The 11,769-nt window shown below is 33.2% G+C and overlaps 1 protein-coding gene across 1 annotated transcript; it reads left to right on the top strand.

Annotated features, from left to right (window-relative positions):
* The first annotated feature begins 1,880 nt into the window (after nt 1–1,880).
* Nucleotides 1,881–5,141, top strand: LOC134247755 (uncharacterized). Its single transcript, XM_062730132.1, has 5 exons — nt 1,881–1,892; nt 3,206–3,274; nt 3,617–3,747; nt 3,925–3,983; nt 4,214–5,141. Exons 1-5 carry the CDS (start codon nt 1,881–1,883, stop codon nt 5,107–5,109), a joined length of 1,167 nt encoding a protein of 388 aa, XP_062586116.1. The 3' UTR covers nt 5,110–5,141.
* The last annotated feature ends 6,628 nt before the right edge of the window (nt 5,142–11,769 follow it).

The raw sequence follows: 11,769 nt of genomic DNA on the forward strand, positions 1-11,769 counted from the left end.
AGTGGTTAAAAACTTTTACCTTTGATTATAAAGAATCAACAGTTAGAAATCCCATGTGTGCTTTTAAGTTTTAAATTTTTTTGTGACTAAGTTTTGCAAAAAAATCTGTTTAAACTCGGATTTGTTCAAACATATTCTCTTTACTTCACCTTTAAAACACCTTGTATTTCCTACATCGACCATTGCTTCCAAACTTTTCAATTACAAAAACACTTTACATGGCCTGGATACCGAGTATCTGAAACGTAATCCTCCTTTGTGTTCATGTTCTTTTTCGCCCTTTAACTATAGTCCTGCAGGACACGTTATTACAGGTGACGTAAATATAGTTAATAATGAGAACCTTAGATCACTTATTTTAAATGTTTCTAAATAAAGGAAGCCCCGATCCTTCAACTTGCGTAGGAATTTCATAAATATTATGGATTCTGTTGAAAATTACTCCAGACGACGGGCCAGATATGAAAAAGAGGAGGTTGACACCTTGTCAGTATGGATTAAATGTATCAGATTCATGTTAAGGTCACGTATTAAAAGTTTGAGGGGCAATATGAAAACCATCTATCCTTCTGTGTTCAATAAACCAGAAGTGAAAAAACAATGACATGATCAGTACGTACTGGTTCCTGTCGACAAAGCAGGTAACAACAGTGTCTTTGTTTGTAAGGCTCATTAAAGAAATTGTATTCTAGAAGAACTACCGTGTGCTAATTGTCATGGTCAGGAATTAACTGGAAACATCGTCGTCAATTCAGTGAATGAATAATGGATTAACAATTAGTTTGAAAAACGCCAGTCGGCATTTGACTTATTGGTAAATTGTATTTGCTGACAAGGTCATTGTATCGATCACAAAACTCACAAAAATGATGGTTTTAAACGAAACTAAAAAGTTTATATTCTTGTAACACCAACGTCTTTGATACAACTTGTCTCGTCTCAGAAATGGGAATTTAGGAGTGTTTGCCTTTGCGTATCAAATTCGGTGAGAGATAAAAAAATCCTAAGCCTGTATCCAGGTGATGATTGTTTTTGCTGCCACCGTAATGTTAATTGAAGAATGAACAATTTAAGACGTCACGTTTATTATACAGCTTTGTTGTTAGATTACCATTAACGTCTATATCTTGTAAAATATCCAAATACATGTATGAGAAAGATGTGTCAAACTTTGTGGTTTCTTTTTTTCTAAATTATTGGGATAAATTACATATAGATTATTAGATAGTGATTTGAAATAGCCATTAGAAATTGACAATACGTGGTTGATATATCTAAATGTCGATTTATGGACCCAGTTAGTGCTCTCTTCTTGCTTTGTGTGCGATGTCGGGATTCGCCGTGTTATTTAAGTTGATTAAATAGTTATTAATATATGTATTAAATAAACAAAATCACCCAAAGCAAACACACAATCTCTTAAAATAAAAAGGAGCGTAATGTACTGGAAGGAAACTAATTGGGTTCACACCCACTTTATACAGGGTCGAAACAAATTGCAGAAATATTCTCAAAAACTATCAACGTTGACCAATTATTTTTAATCGGCATTTGAGCATGAATACTGTTCGTTATCTCAATATATTTCATGTTCTTCCTTAATCCTAAGCCATAAAAATAGTAAACGGCACCATCCGCTATGTAAATAAGTTTGAACTGAAACTCGTTATCAATTACAAAGGGAAGAGGAACAAATTTCGGAAAATGGGAAGTGTTGATTCAGGTTGAAATGTGGGACCTGTTCTGCAAATACCTATGACTTTTATGTTAATGTCGAGTTCTAATCAGTTTCAAAGTATCGTAATGGAGAAAATAAGGAGACTGATATGGTGTAATTTGGTTGTCTTGCACATCTGTGTAAAGACTGGTTTAAGTGCAAAATGTGGAAACAGGTAAGTCTAAATTTGAAAGAATACTACAAGAGTGTTGTTTGTGATTCATGAATAATGCAATATGACAAAGTCTTTCCTTTAAATATTGTCTTTTCTATACTTTTACAGCTGCTGTGTTAATTTTTACCAAATTTCGAGCGGCTCCTGCATTGGTGAGAATAACACGAGTGTAAATTTTTAAATACTGTCTACACAAGAAAAATTTCACCCCTATTTAATTTTGTCCCTTTCGTCCTATTCATGTTTGGGCGAATTTAAAACGGGAGAAATTCAAAGAACACAGCATATTGTTTGAAAGGGCGGAAATAACACAGAGCGAAAAAAAAATCTTGTATACTTAAGGAATCTTACTGTCTAGTTAGGAGGCTATGCCAGTGCATCAACAATAGTGGGAAACATGGGATAACTAGACGGTGATTCTTTATATTTCCATTTTTACTTGAAATAACAGTCTTAAAATAAATCGGAATACCGTCTAATTTAGTAGATTTGAAATAAATGAGGCATTCCATGTTATTCTCCATAGCCCCGCCCCATGACGTCAAATGTTACCATTAAAAATAGTCCCATAAAACACGAACCAACAATAACCAAATTTAATGATTATTTAGCTGCTGTAGCCAAATATCATAGAATAAACAATAAAATTTTAAATTATGATCAAAGCAATCTTGTTTTATTATATATGTGACCTAGATTTAGGTTGTCGGAAGCAAGAACACGTGTGTAATTACCTAGTAAACAATTAAACAAAACATCTATTTTTTCTTCAGTGTATTTATACGCCAGTCATATACCATACGTATACATGCATGTTGACATTTGTCCTTTCAGTAGTTTTTCAATATAGAGAAATGTACATGCTACATGAATTACGAAAAAATTAACAAGATTCACTTTTGTAGTGTTTATCATTTGTAAAACAATTGGAAATGGAACTATTGTAATTCAAATCTGGTTGTAACAAACTCTTTGATTGGCTGAAAATTGAATTTATATAGTATAACCTGGGATGTCAACATCAAAATGCTTGTATTAAAACGTCAATCCGATTGACGTAACATAAGTTTACATAAAATGCATAATAAACTTTTTAAATAGAAGACCTCTTCTTTTTAGGCTGAGAATAAGATAGGAATGTTTATATATCATGGCATCATTTACATAAAAAACTAAGTTTGTTGTTGTCTTGTTCCGGGGTGGACCAACTTTTATCATTTTACCCGGGGAAAAAGGTTTTCTGGCAAGCATTAAAATAACAATTTTTCACTCCAACTTTGTAGCCCTTTAAGACCCCGATATCTTTATTGTAGAGTGCCCCCTGGGAACTTATGGAGTTAACTGCATGGGAAAATGTGTCAGAGGGTTTTACGGAAAACTCTGTGAGTCAGCGTGCGACTGTCCTACTGAAAGTTGTAACGCAAGCTATGGCTGTCTAAATGGAATTACTGGTAAATTCAACGTAATTAACGTTATTAAGTTATCTATGTCTTTAAAATGAGAGTGTGTGTTGTTCTATATAACATTGCTTGCACATTATCACAGCTAATTCAAATAAATCGTCAAAATTGTATGAAATTTAATTCACATTCCACTTAATAAAGTAACATTTTTTCTTCCACAATCTTTCTACGTAATACTAATCGAACATTTTGATATTGATGAACAAAATTAAAATATTGCTACTCATGATAAATTACAAATGTATGTTACTTCTTATACAGTTGATAATTTTGTATTCAGAGGAAGGTAAAGGCAGCATCAATGAGTGGGTTGACTTCACGTATGCTTTGATAGGATCCGTTACCACAGTTTCTATGAGCCTAATTTGTCTGCTGTTTTTTCTTAAGTCATGGTAAATATAAATAATGAATACTGAAATATTATACAGTGTTTTCCTTAATTAAAACTAAAACTGAGGAAAAAAGATAGTATCTTAATTCATTTTATCCTTTTAATTAGATTTTTTTTTGCATTTGTTGTTATGAAAAAGGATTAGTTATTCTTAATGTTTTGTATACCTTTCCTGTAGGTTATCAAAAACAAATGTGTCATCTACGGAAACAAATCAGCTTTGTACAGATCAGACTGGTATGATCATGAAATGTTAAAAAAGTAAAAAAAATTTACCAGTAATAATTCTTAAAAATATCACTGATAAATAAATATTCGTGATTGACATAAAATAAAACTGTAATTGTAATAATTAAATCTTACTGACACAATTTTTAAATATTTCTCTGACCTGTAGAAAGATAACAAAAAATATTTTTTTGTTATTCATAAAACTAATGAACAAAGTAACACTTCGTGTTCAACAGATAATCCAGGAGAGCATGACAATGAAAGTCGCAGTTCATCGTCAAATGCGAATGAACCTGTTCTGCAGAGAACACCAACTCATAGCTACACAGGTCTGAGGTTTTCAAGAATGCAGCCTCTTTATGACAACTCAAAGGACTATGAAAGTGTCCCGGAACAAGATACACCATCTGTTGATTCTCTTCCATCTCACAAACTTAGGAATGATGACGATGGTGAAAGCAAAGGAGATGGCAAATATGAAGGATTGTTTAAAAATAAAGCGTACAATATTCTCTCTCTCCGCATACATCCTCTTGACAAAGCAAAGACCCTGCGATCAGTTGATTCTTCAATTAATCTTTGGGACAATATGGACGGAATGGAAGATGAATACGAATCGATCGAAGTGAAGGAGGATAACAAGGAGGAATGTGTGTCTGAGAGGAGGATGGTTAAAATTCATCCCACTGGAAAATACGTTTGTGGAGAATATTCAACAGATGGAACTTTGAAAGATTATATAGGAAATGCTCAAATGAATAAAAATTGTGACATGATAGTTGATAAGGAGGCGATATCACAAAGTTTTATCGCCCATGAGCTTGATTGTACCAAAAGTTTCTCTCCACGACCTTATAGCTTAGCAAATAGTATCTGGCGTAAACATCACACTTCTGAAATGTCGAAACAACTTAGAATATCAGATTATGAAAAAGTTTTAACATTACAGACAGGTGAAGAAAATTTTGTAAATGATAGAATATTCTCAAAGACTGATACGCAAATTATCACTGAAAGTTCTGCTGACCCAATGATGTCGGAAGTATCAGGGAATAATGAAAATAAAAATCCACTAAAGCTCAATAAAAACAAAGCAATGATTTTCAAGGAAGCATATGAAAAAAAGTATTAATTCAAAAATGCATATAAATCTCTTACAAGAGGGAAGACAACAGATCCAACCTTGATCCTTTAGATGAACACAGGTGTAGAAACATTGTAATGACTCCAGTATTCTGAAAATAAAGCTGTAAAATGAGTACTTTTTATAAATTACAGCAGAGGAATTAATAAATTTAATATCACATTAAAATATAATCAAAATATGCTGATTTTGTTTGTTTGTTAGAATGTTGTCTCTTGAGAATTTTTTTTTACTCACATGGAGAGGCCACCACTTCCAGGTGGAGAACCTTGCAAATTTTGTCCAATACTTGGCGTGATGACTTTAACTTTTCTATCGCCAACTTCCCTTACTTATGCAGCAATATACCTTCATCACCTGCATACGGAGTATATATATCTCAGTTGATTCAATACGCAAGAGCATGCTGTACGTATGAACAATTTCTAAAACGAGGTAAATTATTGACAAGCAAGTTGATGAAACAAGAATATCAGCAGTTTCGTTTAATGTCATCATTTCGTAAGTTCTATGGTCGATTCAATGACCTTGTCAGCAAATACAATTTATCACTGAGTTAAATGCTGACTTTTTTCGTACCAATTGTTAGTCCATTTTTTATACACTGAATTGATTTTTTCCCTTATTTCCTGATCATGACAAGGAGCACACGGCGGGTGTGACCGGTCGGCAGGGGATGCTCACTACTCGATGACACCTGATCCCACCTCTGATGTTTCGGGGGTCCGTGTTTGCTCTGCTCTTATTTTGTATTGTTTTATGGACTTTGAGATTGAATACTGTTCGTTATGTCCATATCTTTCTTGGCACATACAGCTATTGAACGGGAGGGACCTTTTTTCATGTCAGTACCTACTGCAACACGAAATCTCAGTTTAAACGGTCTTACCCGAAAGACCCGATCGCCACGTAAGCATCACTTCCTAACATTTTGATTCTAGAGCACATCTAACCACTGCCCCACTCGGGCGACAGCTATATTTTGAAATTTTATAGGATTTGCAAGCAGAAATATTAAATTAGACATGCACTACATTTATATTTCTGTGTTTATTTATATTTTCCACATACTGTGAAATTATTAACGGTTAAGCTTTATTTTGTTTAATTTTATAAAAAAAAAAATATAAAAATACAAGCAGTTACCAAGTTTAAAATCCATTGAAGTAATGTAAATCGGAGACGAGTAAGGACAGACTCTTATTTATATCCAAATGAAATTCTTTATTTTTCCAGGGTCTCTTACTAAAGAAAATAAAAGATTTATCATTTTGTTGTGTTTTATATTTAAAATATGTATTTACTTTTCTGGAATATTTTATTCATAGAATTGTTTAGAATACCACATAATAACAAATAGTCTAACATATCTGTTTCATACTTGGATATTTTAATTGAAAAAGTCGCTAATGGTTATTTGGCAACCAGGCATCTGGCAACAAAGCTTTATGATAATCGTGATGACATTTCTATCGTCAACTTTCTTTACTTATGCAGAAATATACCTTCATCACCTGCATACGGGGTGTATATATGTCAATTGATTCGATACGCAAAATCATGCTCTACGTTTGAACAATTTCTAAAAGGAGGTAAATTATTGATAAGGAAGTTGATGAAACAGGAATATCAGCAGTCTCGATTAAAGTAATCAGTTCGTAAATTCTATGGTCGATATATTGACCTTGTCGGTAAATACAATTTATCATTAAGTTAAATGCTGACTGACGATTTTCAAACTAATTGTCCATTATTCATACGTTGAATTGACGACGGATTTGTGTGGCACAAAACATTAAACTGTATAATGGCATATCGTGCATCTATGAACTCAATAAAGAACAAGATGCAAGTCACCGGAGCTCTCACATGAAACATTTCTTCTTGATCATTCCACCGTTTGTATTTTTACAAATGCTAGAGGTCTTGTGCTGAAGGCATGCTGACGCCTTCAGAATAAAGCTAGAGTTAGAAATTTTGCAGTTCTTAATTCATCGGAATGATCCATTGACCGTACCTGTGATTTTTAGGGATATATCCTGGCAGATCCTTGGAATATGTCAACAGGAAACAGGAAATTACCAGGAAGCCCTGAATTCATTCCAGCAATCCCTTAAGGAATATCCCTTCCACGGGATTCGACAAGCTACGTGTGAGAGAATTCTGAAACTCTTGCCATACACTTTACGGTCAGTAGACCAATTATAGCGATGCATTCAATGACAATTGAATGTGTGTTAGAAGACTTTGTTTAGTTCTGATAGTATTGTAACGTTTAAAATAATTTATGCCAGTATGTTAGCAATAGTTTGTTATCCTCTATGAACATCTCAACTGTGACACACCTGGAATATCGTCCACTTTCTAATGATTTTTTTAATCCCATAATTGCAAATGAAAAATTAAGTGGATCGAGCTTATTAGGCATTAGTATAAGAGTATTTAAATTTGCACATTTGTTGTGTTAATCTGCTATACCACCATTGTACGAAGGCTGATCAAAAAGCCCGCGATCTATCTCTTTATTTACAAAACCACTATTCAGGTCAGAGTAAAATATAGCACAAATTAAAAATGATCAAAACGATGTCTTAAAAAAAAGCAGATGCTACGTAACGTTTGTTTCATTTTTGTGACGTCACAGTATGAAAATGACATCAATATGTAGGTGACTTGTGACAAGAAATGGAGGACTCATTCGTACTAAAGCAACGAAAGGCTGTGTTCATGTAATGTATATCTTGGAAATTCCTTTGCAGTAACATATGATGTGTACAAGGTTTATGAAGTCAAAAGTATCTTTAAATGGTGGCTAGAAAAATAATCAGCACTTTTCAAAATGGAGCTGCAGTAAAATATCATATGCTGAATTCCTTTTAGAAAGGCGTGAAAAGTCGACTTTCTTCTTGAAGTTGGATGATCTTTCAACCTGATTATATTGTCTTTATCTTTTGATGAATACAACCCAAAAAGCAGAAAAGAATCTCAAATTATACGAACAACCAATGCAAAGATGTTTTTATGTTTCAAATATTTACTTGCTTTTGGAATAACATGAAATTGTTATTCCGTGAAAACCACTGTTGACTAAGGCGAAGCTAAGGTCAATAGTGTTTTTAAGGGATGATACAATTTATTTTATGATTAAATACCCTAATTCTCTAATTAGCTTAGATTCGATATTGTGCAAGAGGAAATCATGCAAACTCAACTATATTCACTTAAGCAAGACTTTCAAGGTGATTTGCTTTTTTACATTGCATCAAAATCAATCGAGAACATTCAAATTGTTAGATATGAAAAGTTAAGGTCACGTGCAACTAACCAAACAAAACATTAGTATTTGATATGGTATATACCGTATCAACATCTTTAATAGAACACGTAAGGATGAAGGTAAAAACTTTCTGTAACCGAGCAGTAACAAGACCAGGTCACTTTTAAATCTTTATTAACAGCAATAAACGACAATGGCATGTGTCTATAAAAAGAATATACATAAATTATAACAAAATAAAATGAAAATAATAAATTATGAGAAAAAATAACAAGTTATGAAAAAAGAAAAGCATTTCAATAGCAAATACCTTTACGGACAGCACGGCCTCGAGAAGTGTGACCTTGAAAAACTGGCTGGCGGGACAAGTAATTTCAATCGAACATGAGTATTTATACCCAGACCAACTGCGCAAGTGGATTGAGTTGATTTTAAAAATACGCCAGTCAGGAATGAGATTACAAAGAGTGGTTCGACAAAAGCCTTTACAAAATATAAGAATCATACTCACTAAATTCAATAATCAAATAAGAAATAAGTTAACAAAAGTGAGTACGGTATTAGCCTAAATAAATATATGAATTAAAATATGTAATTACTATAGTACTTGGTCACACACTCCCCGGCCAAAAAAAAATTGGGCTGTCCTCAGCACAAGTAATAAAGTAGGTAATATATCATCACCTGAAAAGCAAAACGACGCAGCTTTTACGTGCAAAAATATATACAAAAATCCTTTCCCAGACACCTGCTAAATGCAACATGGCTCATTCAATTGTTACCATAAATAATGCCTGGAAAAATCAGAATTTAATGCATTAAATCTGAAAAACATTCAAAATCATAACATATAATACATATCACTCTCAACGTTCACTTTCATAGAACAATATATTCCAGAAATATAGATACATCACAAAGAAAATTTCCTGATTTCGGATCGATTCACAACTTTTTCAACACATGGGTTTTTCACTTGTGCAACACGAAACACAGAAGAATTTTGATAAGGAATTCCAGTAACCACGTAAGGAACATCACTCCAATTATCCTGAATTTTATGACGTTTCCGGAAGTTACGATTTCTAAGATACACATTGTCGCCAACGGAAATTTCTGCATTTGTGATGCGTCTGTCATGGGATTCTTTCCTCGTCTCTGCATTTTGTTTGGTTTCTTGTAGTGCACGTTGATACGCAAACTGAATTTTTTCTTTATGCTGTTGAATCCATCTGTCCAAGTCCTGTGATTGACTTCTGTAATCGTTCCCCGTTGGTCTCCGTAGTTTGTAGTCGTTCAGTCCTCGGGATTTACGTGCTTTCCCATTGCCGTTTTAAGTGACTGCTCGCAGCGCCATATGTAACCGAGCAGTAACAAGACCAGGTCACTTTTAAATCTTTATTAACAGCAATAAACGACAATGGCATGTGTCTATAAAAAGAATATACATAAATTATAACAAAATAGAATGAAAATAATAAATTATGAGAAAAAATAACAAGTTATGAAAAAAGAAAAGCATTTCAATAGCAAATACCTTTACGGACAGCACGGCCTCGAGAAGTGTGACCTTGAAAAACTGGCTGGCGGGACAAGAAATTTCAATCGAACATGAGTATTTATACCCAGACCTACTGCGCGAGTGGATTGAGTTGATTTTAAAAATACGCCAGTCAGGAATGAGATTACAAAGAGTGTTCGACAAAAGCCTTTACAAAATATAAGAATCATACTCACTAAATTCAATAATCAAATAAGAAATAAGTTAACAAAAGTGAGTACGGTATTAGCCTAAATAAATATATGAATTAAAATATGTAATTATTATAGTACTTGGTCACATTTCAACAATGAAGCACCATTCTGTCATAATTCTTTTTTCAAATTATATGAAATTATCAAATATTTTGAATGATGCAATCCTACGTGAAGATCCTTTTATGATATACAGTGGAGAATCCTTTATCCGGACGCTTTGGTTCATAGTCAATTTGTCCGGAAATGTGAAGCGACCGGGTACCTGAATTATCAGTTAAACAAGACAAAATAAAGTGTAAAAATTCTGTTCCGATGAAAAATCTTCCGGATGCTGAAGCGTCCGGATATCTGGCGTCCGGATATCTGAAGGATCACTGTAGATAAATCATTCGGGATAAGAAAAATAAAATTAACAAAATTTAGGTATTGTAAATACACAAATTAAATGGTTTGAACTGTTTCAGAAAAAAGGAAAAAAAAATCATGACGAAAACTTTGGTATACCATAACAGTCCCTTTAAAAATGATTGGCCAAAATCAAGACTTGTAAAATGGTATAGTCCGAAGCCCAAGTACCAAAATGAAATTCATTATTCCTATTTAGTTATAGTGACTAAATAGTTCATTGTTGGTTTAAACTATAATTTTGATATGAAAAAAGAACAACAGTAGTTAACATGTAATTCTGACATGCATTGCTCTGTCAATTAATGATTAACTGAAATTGTGAATTTATATTATTTTTTTTTCATGCTACCTCATCCAAGGCACCTGATCCGATGCACCTCTAACGTTTTAGAGGTCCGTATTTGCTCTACTCTAGATTTGCTATATTTAGATGGAGATTTCAGCTGGAATACTGTTCGCTATCATTTTTTTCTAATGTTAAATTTGACAGAATTTTTGTATGACGAAATAAGGAAATAACAAACAGTAATGAAGCTTAAAGGTCAGTTCAAGCAGTAGATCGGAAGCAGAGGAAAAATAGCCTCTTCATATCAGAATTGAAGGATTTATTTTCCTTCGCCTGTCATTCACCGAAATATTCTGTATATGTATAGAATAGAAATCTACAGGCCATAGCCCCAGATTTCATCGAGATTAAGAATAAGGAATTTCACATTTCGTTGTCTTTCATAACAAATGTTTTTGCTTACTTTTCTGTTGAATTTTACTTACAGACTTGTCAAGTAAAATTACACCAGACCAGGGTAACTTAAGAATTCAAATTTTCAAAATCATGTTATCCATAAAAGACTGTTATTTGTTTTATATCATTGAGATATAGGTATTCCTCGTATGATGTAAGAAAGATGCTTTTAATATACAGTACAAAACAATAATTACTCAGTGGACAATCACTCTTATTCACAATGGTATTGCTCGCCAGTATTAACACTTCTCGACATACAGTAGTGTGACATAATTGAGTTCGCAAAATGGCATCCGTCATTCATGCGTGCGGTGCGCTTGCGGTATATAAAATCTAATTTCTATCAATAAAATAATATTACCACTAACCTTTTTGTGTTAGTACTTTTTTATATAGCCTCTAGAGCGAAGAACACTTCGTATTCTCCTAGGAATGCTTGCATAAAAACTCTGAATATAGT

Source organism: Saccostrea cucullata, unplaced genomic scaffold, assembly GCF_032062105.1.
Source record: "Saccostrea cucullata isolate Sc308-1 unplaced genomic scaffold, CSIRO_AGI_Scuc_v1 ctg12588, whole genome shotgun sequence".
Classification (NCBI taxonomy): domain Eukaryota; kingdom Metazoa; phylum Mollusca; class Bivalvia; order Ostreida; family Ostreidae; genus Saccostrea; species Saccostrea cuccullata.